At 36.7% G+C, this 20,045-nt stretch overlaps 1 protein-coding gene across 8 annotated transcripts in view; it reads left to right on the top strand.

The window, feature by feature from the left end:
• The window catches only part of LOC136836301 (E3 ubiquitin-protein ligase TRIM33-like), a 313,581-nt gene that overhangs the window by 291,549 nt on the left and 1,987 nt on the right, over nt 1-20,045 (top strand). For all 8 annotated transcript variants that reach the window (XM_067100414.1, XM_067100413.1, XM_067100412.1 and 5 more), the window contains one exon: nt 9,577-9,729. In XM_067100414.1, the coding sequence (XP_066956515.1) occupies nt 9,577-9,729 (153 nt within the window). The remainder of the gene's footprint in view (nt 1-9,576; nt 9,730-20,045) is intronic.

Raw genomic sequence — 20,045 nt, 5'->3', positions numbered from 1 at the left:
TGTCATACGCCTTTTCAAGATCCACAAAACACAAGTAAACTTTCCTGTTTCCTTCTAGATACTTCTCTTGGACTTGGACTTGGACTTGTCGTATAAAAACAGCATCCACTGTGCTCTTTCCTTTCATAAACCCAAACTGCTGCTCATGTATATCTATCAGCTCTCTCAACCTTCCTTTTACTATTCTTTCTAGTATCTTGAATACTTGCTCCAAAAGCTTTATTCCTCTGTAGTTTCCACAGTTTAAGACGTCTCCTTTTTGTTTATACATTTTAATCATCTAACTATTGCTCCAGTCCCTTGGCATTTCCTCTACATCCCAGATCTTTTCCAATAGTGTGTGCACCCACTCTTTGCCTAGATTCCCCAGTGCTTTAATCATTTCTATCGTTACCTCTGACTTTCCTGCAGCTTTATTTACTTTTCCTTTCTTTATAGCATTCTCAACTTCACTCACTCTGATGTTTGCTATTGGTCCTTCTACTAGAGGGACATTTTCCAGTTCTTCACACTCATTGTCATTGTTTAATAGTTGTGAAAAATAGTCTTTCCATCTTCTCCTGACTTCCTCTTCCTTAATCAAGATATTTCCATTTTCATCTTTAATAATTCCTACCTCTCCTACATCCTGCCTGTCTTTTCTTTTTGCTTCTGCAATTCTGTAGGTTATCTTTTCTCCCTCCAGTGTTCCCATCTTCTCATACCATTCTCTCCTGGCTTCTCCCTTTGCAATTGCTACCACAGTCTTTGTTTCCGTCTTTATCCGTCTTTACTCCTCTCTTGTTTGGTAGTTGTTATCTTCTTCCCACCCTCTTCTGGCTATACTCTCTTCCCTCACAGCTGTTTGAACCTCTTGATTCCACCACCATGTTTCTTTTTTCTGTTGCTGCTTACCACTTGCCCTCCCACACACCTCTACTGTTGCTGGCACCACAATCTCTTTCATATCATCCACATATCTCTCTTCTCTGGCTCTTTCCACTTTACTTCTGAACTCTCTTGCCTTCTCCCCCTTCAGCTTCCAAGTTTTAATCCTCCTAATCCTGGCTGGGGCTTTTCTTTTCCTTATTGCTTTCAGCCTAAAATCTGCCACTACCAGTTTATGCTGGGCTACAACAGATTCATTTGGAATAACCTTGCAATCCATAATGATTTTCTTGTCTTCCTTCCTAACCAAAACATAATCAATTTGTCTCATTTTGTCCAGTTTTGTATGTCACCAGGTGACTTCTCCTTTTCTCAAACTGAGTATTCAAGACTACCAGATTCATAGCTTCTGCTAATTCTAACAATCTTTCACCTTCCTGGTTTCTTCTTCCAAAACCTCTTCCTTCATATATTCCTTCAAAGCCATCAGAACTCTCACCTACATGGGCATTCATGTCCCCAGATAACACTAATAGTTCACTTCTTGGAACTCTTTCGATGTATTCTTCTAATTTTCCTCTGAATTCCTCCTTCTCCTCTTCATTACACCCTTGTTTAGGGGCATATGCTGAGATGATTTGCCACACTCTCTTATCTTTCACAAACTTTAATCCCATGAGCCTGTCACTGATACGCTGGACCTCTGTGACATTCTCCTGCAAATCTGGATGGAGAATAATTCCTACCCCATTTCTCCTTGTGTCTTCCCCTATGTAGTAAACTGTATATCCTTCTTCAAGCTTTCTTGCACTTTTCCCTTTCCATTTAGTCTCTTGTATACACAGAATCATAATTTTTCTTCTCTGCATGACATCTACCAACTCCCTTCCCTTTCCTGTGAGGCTACCAACATTCCAATTTCCAATTCTCAGCTTTCCTTTCTTTTTCCAATCCTTTCTTCTCACTAACTTCTTTAGCTGCAGTTGTAACTTCTGCGATACCCTTTGCATATTTTTCACTGCTGTCAGGGGACACTGCAGCTCATCGCTTACAGGGTACGCCCTAGCCCTAGTGCATTCCATCATCGACTCGAGTTTCATTATTTAGTTTTTGCCACTGTTTTCATACTCGGTTGGCTAGACCAGGCAGCAACTCTCCCCATTTATCTGGGCTTGAGACCAGCAGCAAGTTCGACTGGCTTGTCCCCCCACTGGCTGGGTTTTGAAGTATAATGAGCCAAATGGCTCCCCTAACAAACCAACTGTTATTTGTGTAAAATCAAAAATATGTCTTTCATGTTTAGCTGAATTCTGCTGGCAATGCAGAGGCAGATCATTCAGGCTGATGAGAGAAAGGCTAAATGATAGAGTGCTGTCTGGCAAAGGAAACATTTGTCTCGCACCATCGCAGGACTTGCTTATTTGTTTCTGCTCTTTAGTTGTTCACCTGTTATATGTACCATTCTCAGCTGCTCAGCATTATTTAGTTATGCTTCTGTTAATGGTTTCATTATTAACCCTTAATGGATGGGAATCCTCATATGAGTATCCATAACAGGTTTTGGGTGATGGATGGGAATCCTCATATGAGTATTAATATTATGCACCATGCTTTTTGATTGAAGTCAGTGGGAAAGATGTTCATAGCACTTCAATGGTCCATAAATGACTTATGGCAACTATAATACCTTGTCATGGGAGAGACATCGATCAGTATGCCTTGAGGTTTCAGAGGGGCATGTACTGCCTTTTTGCAGCTCCAGGAAGTCTTGTTATTTATTTGCTCATAAGTATACCCAGGGATCGCTGTTGGGTTTAGTTCTTATCTTTTATGATAGTATGTTAGCTATAATTGTAATTTTGCAAAGAAAAGTGCAAAGAAATTATATAAAAACATGTACACCTCACAGAAAGTTAATGTATCTCCCCATCTCAGTAAATCTCATAAATATTTTACAACAAATATACTCAGAATATGTTACTGATCTTAGTTCTTATCTGTTATGATTTTGTGTAAGCTGTAATTATAATTTTACAAAATAAAATAATATAAATTATTAGAACAAACATGCATAACTGGGTAAAATTAACATATTTTTACGAGTGTCTTGTAAAAGAGGCCCCACACAAGGATTGTAAATAGTCACTTTCAACTTCCCGTGGAAGGTAGGGAAAAATTTATATATATTTTTTTTTCTTACACCATGTGCAGCATATGGATATCTTCCTCTTTCCATTGATGTGTTTTTTTCATAAACTGGCCAACCTTAAAGTTACCCCGGTCGGGGGTGTGCTTGATATATATTTAGCCCGTTCCTTAACCCCTAACACCGAGCCTCTATTTACAAATGTGTCTGTCGTATGCCAGCGGCGTTCGGGAGTTAGCGCCGAAGCGGAAAAAAAGTTTTTCAGAAAATCACAGCACGCTTAGTTTTTAAGATTAACCCATTATATCCCAGCGTCCTCATTTGAGGACACACATTTCAAGATTTTTTTTACCTTTTTTCTCTTATCAATTTATCACATTTGAATAAATGCATGCATTATTTATTTCATATTGCACCCCATGACATTTTTTTATTAGTATTAAGAACTTTACAAGACTTTTATGAACAACCAAAGTTGTACAAAAATGTGCTCTTATCCTATCGTAATTTCAAGTAATTTTTTCCAAGTTATTTTAAGTAATATATAATGAATTTCCCAAAGTATAGTAAATTAATCTATTACCCAAGCATTTTAAGTATAAATTGTCAATTATAAATCAAAGGAAGTTGTTCATTATCAACTTTGAAAATTGTGTCCTCAAATGAGGACGCTGGGATGAAGCATTATAAATCCTGATCAAACCTGTCGAAGTATGCTGGACGTGAACTTACCGGCCTACCTCGTTTTTGTCTGTTTCTTTCGAATCTCTGTTGTGACCACATGCAGTGAGAGAATATCCATCTATGGTAAGCATTATTTTATGATTACTGAAAAACTTAAAAAAAAAAAAAAATAACAATATTGCTAAAAAGTTTTGATGAAGTGAAACAGAGAGGACAAACATTCCAGGACAATTTGAAGAAAATGAAAGAAGACTTGGATCACCTAACACCTCTGGAATTATATGAAACAATAATGTCCCCAGATATTTATGATCACATTGTGAAGGAAACTGTTCGTTATGCCACGGCCAGCAGAAACAAACTGGATTTTGTGTTCAGTGTAGATGAATTGAAATCTCTGATAGGAATTCTTCTTTTGTCAAATTTCCACAAATTGCCATCGGAGAGGCATTATTGGTCAAAAGATGAAGACCTGGGTGTGTCTATTGTAAAAAAAAGCAATGTCTCGGAATAAATTTCAAGGTTGGAAGAGTGTTGTGCATTTCTGTGATAATGCAGATGCAGAAAATAACAAAGGGGATAAAGGATTCAAAGTAAGAAGCCTGATTTTTGAAGCTTCAGAAATCATTTGTTCAATATGGAGTATTTGAGGAATGCATTAGTTAGTGTTGACGAAATGATGGTAAAATATTATGGGCATAACTCCCTGAAGCAGTTTATCCAGGTGAAACCTACTAAGTTTGGATATAAACTTTGGGCGCTTTGTGGGACCTCAGGCTACTGTTATAATTTTGATCTTTACTGTGGTAAGAATCCTCAACTAGATAAGAATGATGAAATAGCAGTGGGTTCAAAAGTTGTCTTGAAGATGCTTGAAGCTGTAGCAGATCCAGAATCTCATGCTGTTTTTTTTATAATTATTTTACTGGTTATGAATTATTAGTTTACCTACGAAATATTGGTTTTCAAGCGTCGGGAACACTCAAGAGAAAATCGTTTGAAGAACTGTACATTGAAATCAACAAATGATATGAAAAAAGAAACAAGAGGCTCATATGACTACAGGTTTGACACCAATGAAGAAGTACTGATGGTAAATTGGCTAGATAACAAATGTGTAACTGTTGGTACTAATTACGACACTGTAGAACCCCTTGCAAAGGTCCAACGTTGGATTAAGACATCAAAGTCAAAAGGAAGCATTCCTCAACCAAATGCAATTTTCGACTATAATAAATGTATGGGTGGTGTAGATCACCAAGATTGGTTAGTAGGGAAATATTCTGTTTCTATTCGAGGAAAGAAAGGGTACTGGCCTTTATTCATTAGAATGAGAGATATGGCAGTTGTGAACTCATGGATCATTTATAAATTGCTGCACCAAGGACATGGTTTCACACATCTGAGTCTACTAGATTTCAAAAGGGCAATTTCTGTAGCTTATCTGAAGTTGGCTTGCATGGAAGGCTCAGTAGGAAGACCCTGTGGTACCTTACACTCACGCACAAATTTTGCTGATGTTCGTTATGATGGTAAAGATCATTTTATTGAAAAGCGCAACAATCAGCAATGTGACTCTTTGTAATGAATGTTTCAGCTCTTATCATAAAAGAAAATAAGATTGTCAGGTATAACAATAAAAGAAAGTACATTTAGTTTATGAAATAAAATTTTTTTTCAGCTAGAACTTAGGTGGGAATTCATAACATTTAAGTAAGAATGACAATATGGAACTGTTTATCTTTATCTGAAAAGATAATACTTTACTTAACAAATATAAACATAAAACCTATTGTCCCAGTGTCCTCATTTGAGGACAGCTTGAAAAACATGATTTTATACCCCTTTGTCCCAGCGTCCTCATTTAAGGACAGCTTACTGTAAGCTTACCCTTAGAAATAGATTTTTCTTTCTACGTCATATGTTTTCTTGACCCTTAAATATATATTATTTAGCAAAAAATTCCAGAAATTCAAAAAATACAAAAGTTGGGATTTAATGGGTTAAGAGTTCATTTTTGGCTCCTTTTTTTTCATTGCCTGAAGTTTAGTATGCAACCATCAGAAATGAAAAAAATATCATTATCATATATAAATATTGAAATATATGACAGCGCAAAAAAAAATTCATATAATTGTATACAAATCGCGCTGTGAGCAAAACGGTTAAAGCTAACAAGTTTTTTTTTCTTTGTATTATACACTAAATTGTGATGATTTTGGTATATAACAAATTGTAAAACGATCAAAGCAACAAAGAAAATATTATCACAAAATGATGCATGAATTTGTAATGCACAGATGTAAAAAAAAAAGTTTTTTTCAAAAATTCACCATAAATTGAAATATTGTGCTAGAGACTTCCAGTTTGTTGCAAAATGAAGGTAATTGATTGAATATTACTAGACTGTAAGTGTTTTAGCTTACAATTTTAGTTTTCAACCATTTCGGTCCAGTTAAAATTGACCGAAAGTAGAATTTTTTCTATTTGTCGTGATTTATATGAAAATGTTTCAAAACTGATCAAAGCTACAATCAAGAGTTATATTTTGTTGTATTCTACATGAAATTGTGCACATTTCCATATATAAAAGTTTATGTAACGACTAAAATAAAGCGGTGCAAACATTACGACAAGGTGACAAAAGAATTTCTGAGATGTTGGCCGAGTTGCTTGCGGACATAAGGAAAAAGTTTTTCTAAAAAATTCACCATAAATCGAAATATTGTGCTAGAGACTTCCAATTTGTTGCAAAATGAAGGTACATGATTGAATATTACTAGAATGTAAGAGTTTTAGCTTAAAGTTGCGTTTTTCAATCATTTCGGTCGAGTTAAAGTTGACCGAAGGTTGAAATTTTGGCACTTATCATGATTTATATGGATATATTTCAAAACTGATAAAAGATACAACCATGAGTTATTTTCTGTTGTATTCTACATGAAATTGCGCACATTTCCATATATAAAACTTTATGTAACGACTAGTATAAAACAGTGCAAACATTACGACAAAGTGACGAAAGAATTTCCGAGATGTTCAGCCGAGTTACCCCGCGGACGTAAGGAAAAAGTTTTTTTTTTTTTCAAAAATTCACCATAAATCGAAATATTGTGCTAGAGACTTCCAGTTTGTTGCAAAATGAAGGTACATGATTGAATATTACTAGAATGTAAGAGTTTTAGCTTACAATTGCGTTTTTCAACCATTTTGGTCGAGTTAAAGATGACCGAAGGTTGAAATTTTGGCAGTTATCGTGATTTATATGAACATATTTCAAAACTGGTAAAAGCTACAACCATGAGTTATTTTCTGTTGTATTCTACATGAAATTGCGCACATTTCCATATATAAAACTTTATATAACGACCAACATAAAACGGTGCAAACATTACGACAAAGTGACGAAAGAATTTCTGAAATTTTCGGCCGAGTTACCGCGCAGACGTAAGGAAAAAGTTTTTTTTTTAAAATTCACCATAAATCGAAATATTGTGCTAGAGACTTCCAATTTGTTGCAAAATGAAGGTAAATGATTGAATATTACTAGAATGTAAGAGTTTTGGCTTACAATTGCGTTTTTCGACCATTTCGGTCGAGTCAAAGTTGACTGAAGATTGAAATTTTTGTAGTCGGCGACGGTACGTCCACTCGGCACCCAGCAGACAATTTTAGTCGACGCATTGCGATATGTCCAGTCGGCGTTTAAGGGATAAAGGTTAATGAAAAGAGTTGATCTATTTTGACATTTGGTGAGCAAAACCTTAAGTCATACTCGAGTGTTAGATTATGTAATTGGACTTTCATTTGCTCCATTACATACTGTATTCCTTTTTGGTTGTTTTCTTGTCTTGCATTGTGCTTTACTCTCTTCATATAATTGTCTTCATGAAACACCAGCTTCCCATCTTCAGTTCTTCAATATGTACAAAATCTGTGTGTATGCTCTTAGTGATTTTTTTTACTGCCTTACACAGATATTTTCTTAAATGTTTGTTATTTTTATTGATTAATAGTATTTGTTTAACTTTTAGTATATTTGCTTAACTTTTAGTAATCTGTTAAAACAAGTGAACAGTAATGGATTTGTTTGTTTTGTCTAGTCATCCGTCAGGTAATATACAGGCAGTCCCCGGTTATCGACGGCCTCTGTTATCAGTGATCCGGTTTTACAGCGCTTGTCTAGCAACAGCAATGACTGGATATTAGCACTGATAACTGGGGATCGGTGCAATTATCGCCAATTTTCGGTTAACGTCAATTTTCAGTTATTGTCACGCCATCAGGAATGGAACCCCGCTGGTAACCAGGGACTGCCTGTACAAATTTTTGTTTGGCATTAACACCAGTTAGCTTAACCGGTATATCTAGTATTTGTCAGATAAACCAATTATGTTTGAGAATGGTGCCATTATTGCTACTTGACCCTGCTCTCTACAGTGTGAGAGAATGTTTCCACCAATTTGGTTGTGGTTTTTACCAGCACAGCTTTCCCAGCTGTTCCTTCCCATTAATCAATGCAAAGATTTTCATTGATGATCATTTCTCTCTCTCTCTCTCTCTCTCTCTCTCTCTCTCTCTCTCTCTCTCTCTCTCTCTCTCTCTCTCTCTCCATTGGCTTTTTGCACAAGCTTTGTTGACTGCTTCCAATAGCTGGTTGGAGAAAACTTTGAAAAGATTAAAATACAGTAAACCCCCCATATTCGTGTTCTCACAATTCGCGGACTCACGTATTCACGGATTTCTCTGTGAAGCGTATCTACCCATTACTCGCGGAAGATTCGTCCATTCGCGGTATTTTTCACTGAGAAATATTCACTAATGACTGTATTTTCATGTCATTTTCATGACTAAATGCACTTTTTGTAGAGGGTTTTTAAGTATTAGCGGATTTTAGACCACACCCCCCCACAAATACAGGGGGGTTTACTGCATAAGTGAAGTTGGGAGACTCATTATTGCTAATGATTTACTTTTCTCCTCTTCATTATCCTTTTATGACTGATAAGCCTTTATGCTGCTACTACTGCTTAGGGACTAGTGTTTGAGCACACCTGAACTGAAAAGCCAAATAACCTGATTAGGAGATGAATGCAAGGTTGTCCTAAATTTAATAAGAAAACTAAATACACCTTGGGAAACTGATAGATCATCTATAAGTTACAAAATGTGAATATCCTTAATAAAGAAGAATCCACATTGTTGCTCCTAAATCATTCCCAAGTCTTTGCAAGTTGAAGGCACTGAATCCCTTTGGTGACCTTGTAATTGTTGGAAATGCAGTAAAATTATATGCAAGTGATTCTTCAATAAAAGGTTGGTTGACTAGAAACATAACAAATAACTATCCTCCATCCTTCTTGCACCAGATATATTTGTATTATTAATAGTTACAGTGACCCCTTACCTGTTCAGTTTCACCTCACTTTCGGGATGCATGTTGTATCACAAGCCGTTGAATTTAAGTCTAGATGAGAAAACTGAAGAAGGTATTTCCTTGGATGGTAGGATTCAACTAACCAGTTTCTAAGGACTCCAATTTATTAAATAAAATTTACATTTTATTATTAAAGATAAATAGTTTTGCTCAGCCTCTTGAGTCACATGTTTTGACTCTTGTTATTAAATTACTTAATAATACACTAGCTTGGCTGATATTTTGATGTTATGAAAGAATGAAATCTTAAACCTTTTGTATTTTAGAAGTTGCATTAAGTCTCTGGAAAGCGGCTCATGTAATTTTTACATAATTAGAATTGCCTTTCATTTTTGGCAAACTGTGACCTAGATTGATTATATAACTTTTGGATCTAGTTTTTTCTTTGTAGCCTGTTGCTGCTGTTTGCTTTATTTATCATATAATTTTGATTCTTTTCCAGCTTGTTGAGTATTATGAAGTGATCAAGAACCCTATGGCACTAGAAATCGTAAAGAAAAAATTAGTTCCTGAGAGCAACGAACATTACGACTCTTTGGAGGAATTTGTTCGAGATATCCGTCTTATCTTCAAAAATTGTTACGAATTTAATCCAGTAAGTGTTTTAACTTTTTTGTAGTTACATATTTTTTTTTTTAGTAATATCCTATTAGATTTGCCACAGCCTTTCAACAGATGATTGCTTAATGATACCCCCTTATTATCTAACTCCATCTGTGGAGAATGCACTACAACGTTAATGCTGCTTGTAATGTTACCCCCTTTTGTTAACCACCAGTGTAAGCCAAGTCGTGGACACAAGTTCCTGTATGAAATTTTATTGTTCATTTTCATTTCACCAAATCAGTTTTTAAGACATCACAACTTTGATATTTTTCTTTTATAAGGAAAAAAATTAGGATAGCAGTAGAGTGTTGGCATTTTTAATGTCAGTGTTCTGGTTACTTTTTTAATAAGAAAATAATGTGAACAAATGCTGATGCAAGGACTCATAATCATAGTACTGTAATTTGAGGGATTTTTTCTGAAGCAGCAGTATTTGTAGCTAATGATGAAAGTACATTTACAGTAAACCCCCCGGATTTGCGTTCTCACAATTCACAGACTTAGCGATTCACAGAATTTTCTGTGGAACCTATATATAAATTATTTTATGGGAAAACTCAGCCATGCATGGATTTTTTCATAGAGCAATATTCTGTATTTTCATATTATTTTCATGACTAAATAATTTACTGTACGTACATACACATTTTATGATAAAATAATAATTTACAATACTAATTTTCAAATATTAATATGAAGTTTAATAAGATTAAATAGTAACATTAAATAATAAAAATAATAATTTCTCTCTCTCTCTCTCTCTCTCTCTCTCTCTCTCTCTCTCTCTCTCTCTCTCTCTCTCTCTCTCTCTCTCTCTCTCTCTCTCTCTCTCTCTCAGAGATGAGAGAATTTTTTCATATATAATATCCATGTTTATTTGTTTTGTATGATAAATAAATGATTTACTAATTTTCAAGTATTAATATTAATGTAAACACAGCAAAATATCAGTTCATTAAAGAAAATATAGTGAATCAGTAAGATTTTAGTTCAATCCCTGATCTGTTTCTGTATCTAACTTAGGGGAGGGATGAAGGCGTAACTGTCATCATAAAAAAAAAGGGTTAGCGCCTGGCCAAAAAGTCTGTCTGTCTGTCTCTCTCTCTCTCTCTCTCTCTCTCTCTCTCTCTCTCTCTCTCATTCACTTATCTAGATTCTGTTCTTCATATTTCATATCTCTCTCTCTCTCTCTCTCTCAGTTGTTTTGTATATTATAGTTTTATAGACAAGAGTGATGTTACTTAGTTATTAGTTTTTTCATATATTCCATGCTATATTTACAATATGTATGCATTTCTATAGTAAATTATGTAAAATTTAAAAAGAAAACATATTGATTCCCAGTCTTTCTGAAAGCTTGGAGCGATGGGGGGTTGTAATCTGTCAATTGTTCTGACATATTGAGCATGAAGGGGAGGAAGTGTTACCCACTCACAGCCAAATACGTTGCACACTTGTTCAAAATACTGCTACGAAGGATACTGAAAAATATCTCTCTCTCTCTCTCTCTCTAGCGCATGTCAAAGAATACTCAGATTGTGAGATGGAGATAGATAGATAGATAGATGAAAGGGAGAGTGCTTAATAGAAAGATATGCTCTCTCTCTCTCTCTCTCTCTCTCTCTCTCTCTCTCTCTCTCTCTCTCTCTCTCTCTCTCTCTCATTCACTTATCTAGATTCTGTTCTTCTCTCTCTCTCTCTCTCTCTCTCTCTCTCTCTCTCTCTCTCTCTCTCTCTCTATTCAAAGAATACTCAGATTGTGAGATGGGATAGATAGATAGATAGATGAAAGGAGAGTGCTTAATAGAAAGATATGCTCTCTCTCTCTCTCTCTCTCTCTCTCTCTCTCTCTCTCTCTCTCTCTCTCTCTCTCTCTCTCTCTCTCTCTCTCTCTTTTATTGGCTGGAAGGGCTAGAAGTACATATGTATATATATGTAAGGGTAAAATGTTCAAGATGAACTTGAAATTATAATAATATCGCTTCAAAGACCAATCTAGTAATAGGATAATAGTTGTTATATTTGATGTAGGATGCTAGTTTAAGGTATACATTTGGTATTTAAACTTTCAAGATAGGCAGTTTTATGCATTTTTAAGGGGGAGTTTTAACTATTCATGGATTTTAACTATTCCGGTGGGGGGGGGGACGGTTGTGGTACACATCCCCCATGAATACGGGGGCTTCACTGTGGCAATATTTTTGGAAGGTACTTGATAGAAATCATGTTCTTAATGATTTTCAGTTTGATAATACAATTTTTTATCTTTGGTTACTGTTGTTGTAGGCTGAGGAGTTATGAAGATTTATTTATATATTTTTTTTTTTTTATCTCTTGGAAGAGTCAAGGATGTTCTTATATCACCCTTTCATTTGTTATTGCCAGTTCCAACAAGTCTGAAGGTCATATTATTATACCATGGTAACATGCCTGTCGTCAGTGTGTTTGAATATGTGTGTAATATGAAATACTTAGGAAACACTTGACAGTATATGAATGACTAAGTATGCAAGCAGTAATAACATGGGTCAATTCACTTGGTAGTAATTATGAGATAACTATGTTTATTTAAAATGTAGAGAGACGAAGAAACCTAGCTGAGTTACAGCATCATGGAATGAGTACTGTACTTGGTATCCTTGTCAGTATTAAAATGATATAGTTTGACTCAGTAATAAAGTGCAAGACTGACAAATTTCATAGAATAGTAATTTTATATGGAAGTGAAGGAAAAAAAAGCAGGTTGCCCAGAATGAAGGTGAGAAATCTCATTCTTCACTCAAAACTAGCACTAAACTACTTGCTTTGAAAGTTGCCTAAGATGTCACTTCACCATATCATAATTATGGTAATCATTGAGACTGATTTGGAGGGTGACTCAGATTTAAATATACCCTATTTATGAAACTTTAATGAAATTATTATTGTGGAAAAGTTCTGATGTAATGAAGGATTTGGTATTTCTGAGAGCTGTTTATTTAGCAGGCCAAAAATCCACTATATGCATCTCTGATATTGATGATTGTTACTTAAATATCACTGTTGATATTAGCAGTGCTTTTTTTTCTCTCTCACTCTAAAAGAAGCTGAAAATTGAGGCCCATCCATGAGTTAAGGCATTAGCATTAAACAAAGAACTGCCAGATATTTATTGATTTTTTAAGCCTAATGGCAGTACAAGCTTTTTTGAGCGTTTTTCTGTTTCTTTGGTTCTCGCCATATGAGTTGTTAGTTGCATTATGTTCAGTTTTAAGTTTGGCTTTACCTTTGAGAACCCTGCAGTATGTATGTGGAATTAAAGATGTCCAACCTGTAGTTATTATTCGTGAAGGTAACTTTAAAAGACAAGTGTATGTTAGGTGTAATAGTGCAAATCAAGCAGTCGTAATACAATAGATATCTAGTCTGTTGATTGAGGCATAAGGCCAAAAACAGCGCCATGCAGTCGTAAGTGTACATCTAAAACGAGATTGAATGGTATTAACCTATGGTATTAAATTGTGTCTGATTTCATATTAAATCAATCTCTCTCTCTCTCTCTCTCTCTCTCTCTCTCTCTCTCTCTCTCTCTCTCTCTCTCTCTCTCTCTCTCTCTCTCTCTCTCTCTCTCTCTCTACTAACATTAGTTGATTATATAGACAGCACTTTCATTTCAGTTTTCTTCAAAGTGAATTTGATGTAACTTAAATTGGAAACTGGTATGGTATATAAATGTGGATTGTTAAGGATTCCTGTCTTTGTAGACTTTAATGGAAATGGAAATACAAATAACACAGCCAGTTCTGCATATAAAACAAAAATATTAATTTTCACTCATGATTGTAGCATTACTAATGTCAATTGTATGTATAGATGTGAAACATTGTGTAATAATGAAGTCAAAGCAGCTTCAGCTCAAATGAAAGGTACGGTACACAAAAGAACAGTAACTATCAAGTCCCGTTTGACAAATTGTACATATTAGGTATGCTTACTGCCTATTTATTTATTCATATATGTAAAGTATACACTACTAATTTGTGCAGATATCCAGAGCTACTATATACGGTAAGCTGTGAATGCAGAGCCCCTCAGAATATTTTTTTTAGATTCTTGAAGTGTTGAAACAGCCTCTTCTAGTAGATAGGTTCAGTTTAAAACTATTTTATCTAAAATATTTTAAAGTACCCTTACAAGTGGTGAGATTGTTGGATGTAAATTAAATTTGTCTAATTGTACCAAGTTATTTGGAATGAATCTTACCTACTGTCAAAGTTGGCACATAACTTTGTGCCATTAGGTGCAATCAGTATTAAAAAAAAATGCTAGGCTGACCTACAGTGACTGTCTGTAATCAACTGTTTCCCACCTGGTGGCTTTGGAATGTTTATGTTCTTGTCAGAATTCTTCATGCCATGTCCATGTGCATATGGTGTGAATTGGCGGTAATATTTCTTACTATTTCTGGCTGATTTTTTCCTGTGCAATATTCTGCTTGTTTCCTGTTCTTGCATTGTCATCTACAGCAAGCAGATATAGAAGCAGTAGACTGTGTAGGATTTAGTTTTGTTTAAACCAAATGTTTCAGCTGTGCATGATGGCCATGTGTGTGTTAGCCTTCTTGTAGGGACACAAACGTGCTTTGTCTCCCTGTGAAGAAATGAGTGATCTTATTCGGTGTGTTCTGCTAAGGATTTATTTGGCAGAATTTAGCTCTCACATTTATCAGCTCAGGTATTATTTTATTTTGGAGTGATATAGTGTGTGTGAATTGGTGGAGTTATGTAGGCATTATAGACATAGTATTACATTTACTTCAGTAGTTTCTGAGCTGCTTGTCAATATGCCTGTTGTTAATCATTTACTTGCTCTATATTGTCTTTCGTTTCTTACATGAACCCTCCCCTCTTACTCTGTTTCCTCCCTCTATCACCTTGTCCTCGTCACCTTCGACAAGTGTTCCTATTTGTACTAGTGGCTCTTCCTCTTCTGCCACTTATTTATCTAGATTAAGCTAGCCTTGTGCTAGAACGGGCTCTTGCTCCTCAGCAATTGCCTCTTAAAGTATTGAGCAGATGTCTCCAGCTGTTGACTTTGTTCATGTGCGATGTCATGCGAGAGCCCTTTAACTTCCATCCAGCCATCTCTCCCAGGCGACTGGGACTTACCACTGGCATCCTGTGACATCATTGCTGACCTTCCCAGCTACATCTCCTTCTTTGACGTTATCACCTCAGCGTCTGTGTCCATGGATTTGCTATTTTCTATCAGTTCTTCCTGACATGACAGTTTTCAACCTTGATTTTGTTGATTTTTCCTTAGTTTTTAAGCAATTCGTAGTTCGCATTGTTCTGCTTTCACCCCCTTTTTGCTGAAGATGACTCCGTTGATCAGCACTCGTTCATATGCTCCTACCTCGGCTCCTGTTAAAACAAGTAAGAAGTTAAAACTGATACTGGTTAGGTGCATTTTCAAGAAAAGTCAGTACCGTTTGGAAAAATAGATCAGCAGTCGCAAAAGAAAAGCTGGGAAGAGAGTTTAAATTCAAATACCTTTGCACCTAACACAGTGTAGTGTGCCCACAGCTGTGTTTGTGGAAGGGGTGCTTAGGAACCAACCAACTGAGGCGATCTCAGAAGTTATCACTTAAAATTGGTTCTCAGAATACCTCTGCATCAGTTTCCAGTTTTATGAAGCTGCTTAGAGCTGTGGTAGGCCATTGATACAATACAGTTTTTCACCTTCCTCTGGTCAACATGCAAGTCTTGAGTTACTGTGCCATGGAAGCGAAGACTTCTCTAATTGATAAGGTATTTTGACCTATTTGTGAGGTGGAAGTACTCTTGAAGTCAGTAGTTTGCTCTTAGCAAGACAGCTTGATTACTGTAAGAAAAATGTATGTGATTGTATTTATATATATGTATATGCATGTGTATGTATATATGTATTTATATGCATATATGTAGATACATATAAGAAGTGACAATATTAGTAATAGTTTTATAAATGTTAGTCCTGAAGGGCCACAGTTTATTGATGAGGCATCATAATATTGACCTTACCTTGATAGACCTGTTTCCAAAGATAAGGGAGGAATGTCTTATTCTTTTTTACAACTCGGTTTTAAAGTAACAGGAACAGTTGCGTACATACTTATCTTATAAAGTAATCTAGCTCAACCTTTAGTAGCTGTTTTTGATATGTCCCATCATTGTCTCCTTAACCCCGAAGGGTTTAAGACCATTGGCTAAGGTATCTTGAATCAGGAGAATAGAAAACTCTTAGCACTCAGTTCAGGTAGGCTGTAAGGATCCTCTGAAAGCCATGTGCAGTTTTTGAAGTGTCGGGTAAAGTTTCAAGAAGAACCTTGGAAAGCATACTTGATACCTTTTGTTTTTTTCCACCCTTGTTGACATTCCCGATATCATTCTCTTCCCACTTTCTTCACTTGGAAAAGTTCCAAGTTGGGGAGGGGTAGATCAGACAGTTGTCATGCAATGAAGCCAATGAGCCAATCTTAATCTAGTCACCAAGGTTTTACTATCATCTTTCTTGTTCCCAAGACTTCAGGCAGGGGGCTGAAAGTCAGTATTGGACATTTCCAGTCTCAAATTTGTTCATTTACTCCCTTTTTGATGGACTCATTCAATTCAGTCCTAGCAGCCAGTCACAAGGGCAAATGGATGATTTCTATGAACATGTAGGGCTCGTACTTCCACATCTCAGTACATCCTCAGTTGAAGAAGTATCTATGCTTTGTCTTTTAAGGGTAAGTCTTCCAATTCTAAGCTCTGTGTTATGGGGCGAGTGAGGAACTACAAGTATTCACCTGTGTTAGTCTCTTTAGCAGGATGGAGTCATCTGCTTGGTATCAGAGTTCCCCTATATTTAGACAATGGGTTGGTTCTCACCAATTCGTTTTAGGCAGTCTGGAGGGTGGAGGATTCTCTAATGTCTAGCCTCAGGGCAGTGCATATTTGGTCAGTGTCAACAAAGTTGTGCTTTTTCAGATCCAGTTGATTGTTTATCAGGGGATGAATATCGACTCTCCCTTCTCGGTTTTTTTCTGACAAATAGATGGATAGACAATTTTCTATCGTTATTGAGAGAATTTTGATGGGTCTACCTGTAGACCTTAGGAACCCAGACTTTACATTGTCTTCAGATGTCTCAGAGGCAGATTGGGGAACCACTCTGAAAAATATATGATTTCAGAGAGTTGGAATGTAGAGAAGAGCAAACTGCTTGTAAAAAACTAAAGCCTTTGGTGGTGTCCAGTGGTTTTATGCAAGCGGCACATCTAGTCAGAGACAAGATGATCACAGTCATTTCCTACAATTCAGTCTCTTGTTCTGACATGAGGAGGCAAGGAGACAAAAATTGAGAGAGCTGTTTAGGCTGTCAAAGAAACTTCTGTTGCTTTCTGACAGAGTCCATGAACATTATTCTTTTACCTCACTTTGTCCTAGAGAGAAACAGTGTTATTGCAGACCAACTCGGCAGGAAAGGGCAAGGTCTTCCATCAGAACGGTCACTTCTTCCACAGGTCTGACAGAAGTTGTGATATTTGGAGACCAAAAAAAATCAGTTTGTTCATGACTGCCTAAAACACAACACTCACTTTACTGCCCTCTATGCCAGGATCCTCAGGCATGGGGAGTCAATGCCTTTCTTCACTTTGTCAAATCTAGACCTTTACACTTTTTGTGTTTGCTGTTTTTAGGAAAATACTCAACAAATTGCGAGCTTCACAGAGCACAAGTATGATTTTGATAGTACTTTGGTGGCCCCAGAGGGAATGGTTTCAATGAACTTCCTCTCCTGGTGGTAGAGGTTCCTCTCCTGCTGTTCAGGAGAGATCTTTTCAGACAGTCTTATTTGAGACGATCCAATCCAACTTTTATATGCTTCTGACTCTTATGTAGATTGTCAACTGTTTGTTACAAGCTAGAGGCTTTTCTAGAGTGCCCAGGGAAGCACTCCTTAGTCTAGACTGTATCAGTAACAATGTTCAGTTTATAGATTTTGGTGCTGGTCCAAGGGTTATCCAGTGCCCGTACACTATAGATATCCTGATTCAGTTCTTCTGGTATCTCAGGTTTGCAGTTTTTTGCCCCAGCAATCAAAGGATGTTACTTTATGTTGTCTTAAGTTCTGCATCGTGCTAACTGGAATGTAGCCCAAGATTTAAATTTGGAAGAAGTTTTTGATCTTTTGAGGAGAGAATTTAAAATCCTTAAAATCTTCCTATCATGGTTTACTATGGAATTTGGCTGTAGGCCTTAAGAATTTAACATTACTGGACCTCAGTTTGAGCCTTTGGATAAGGCAGCTCTTAAGAACTTTGAAAACACTTTTCTATTAGCTCTTGCTGTGGCAAAGTGTATTTGTGAGTTTCAAGCCCTTTCTTGAATGTGGGCTTTGTTGTAGTGGAAACCCCCCTCTTCTAATAAGAGAAAAGACATAGAAGCAAAACCTCCTCCCAGTTTGTGTAGGCACCTAATTTGAATGCTTTGGTAGGCTTTATGTCAAGTTAGAATTCTAAGGGTTTACCTGGACAGACTTGAACCTTGCTGTGGTCTAATGTCTGACAACAGTACTTACTAGGTAGGGTCACACAACAAGCAGGATTGTTTCAAAGTTTTCCCCCCCATTAAAAAGTTTTTAATTTGCTTGGCTGAACAGTTGTTTCTGTGGCTGCACTAACCACCATCCTCATTGTGTAAACAGCCAACTTTAACCCCTTCACCACCGGGACGTACATATGTACGTCTTTTACGGTCCAGTAGTAAAAGACCGCGACATACACATATACGTCTTTCATCCCTCCTCGAAAAGCGAAGCGGTTTTCTCAAGCTTGGACAGGTTTCAGACATAGTATTGTGTATGAGAGGTGCTGAAGCTCCACCCACTATTCATTCTAGCCAATGAGTGTCCAATGGACTTTGTGACGTCATTTTCTTATGGGGATATTAGGAGGGGTATTGTCCAACAGGTGCCAGTCCACCTCAGGCTATTATCTGAGAAGGATTATCATGAGTTTGTGGGTAAACCATGTGGATTTGAAGTCTAAATGTTTTTTTCTTTTGTTTGTAGTTATTTTATATGTTTTTTTTTTCAGCATCATGTTGGATGATAGTGTTTCAGAGTCAGGATGTGAGTGCCTGCCAGATCTATCAGATGATGATCATAGTGATAGTGGTGTTAGTTTCTTAGAGGATGACAGTGACAACGAGTGTTTGGAACGCATTGAACCTATTGTTGATGAAGGTTGGCAGTTCATAAGTAATCCATTTTGTGACATGCGCCCAGACCCACCCCTCGATTTCACAGAGGGTGACAGTGGGATCTGCTTATACACCAGATTTCACCTGCCCACGCGATGCATTTTGTAATTTTTTTTGTGGTGATCTAATTGACATTGTGTGAACGGATGAATGCTCGGGCAGAGGAGTATTTTCGCTCAACAGGAAAGCGTAAGGTGAATGGACTTCTATGGAGGCCTGTTACTCATGATGAGATGTATATTTTTTATAGCTTGCTGATGATAATGGGAGTGAATAAAATGCCTCATATGTATATGTATTGGTCATGAGATGCCATGGTAGGGAGTCCAAGGATTTTTTGTAAATGTTTTCACTTAAGAATATAAAGGAAAAATATGAATAACATAAAATTTAGTGGGAGCAAGTGATGATTAATATACTCGTGGTCGACAGGGGGTCTCATGCGGTAGGCAAGCGTTAGTGGCTATGCAATAGGCCGGTGGCAAAGGGGTTAACAGTAGGTAAGATTCACTCCAATTAATGAAAATTAAGATAAAACTACAGTCCAGTCTCTTAAAACTGGCTCCCTTCGGACCAGCCCATAGCTGGACCACAGAAAATCCAGGATGACAGAAATCACCCCTAAAAAACCCTTAGGTAAACAAATCTTGTCAGCTCATTCCACAAATATATTGCTGTGTTAACAAAAGTGGAACAAAGATTATGAATAATCACTGTCATTCATTAGGTTTAGTTCCTTATGAAGACTCACGCCTGCTCCTTTAAGTATCTCCCCGGAGATGCTTACACCTTCGGTTCATCAGAGCTTAAACCACTTTAAATGCGCACTGTCGAGTTCTGATCTCTAGGAACCTTTCATTGTTATTCAACACTACAAACATTTCTGACTTTGGTTTTCAGCAAAAACCTTAAATCTGATGCTTTTGTTTCTTTAAACCTGCATAAGAGAGAGAGAGAGAGAGACTCTCTCTTGGCACTGCAGAGGTTGTTACACCAGTGGAGACTCTCCCTTGGCCCCACAAGAGGTTGTTACACCAAA

The sequence above is a fragment of the Macrobrachium rosenbergii genome, chromosome 56 (assembly GCF_040412425.1).
Source record: "Macrobrachium rosenbergii isolate ZJJX-2024 chromosome 56, ASM4041242v1, whole genome shotgun sequence".
In the NCBI taxonomy this organism is placed as follows: domain Eukaryota; kingdom Metazoa; phylum Arthropoda; class Malacostraca; order Decapoda; family Palaemonidae; genus Macrobrachium; species Macrobrachium rosenbergii.
This window is presented reverse-complemented; position numbering and strand designations above follow the sequence as displayed.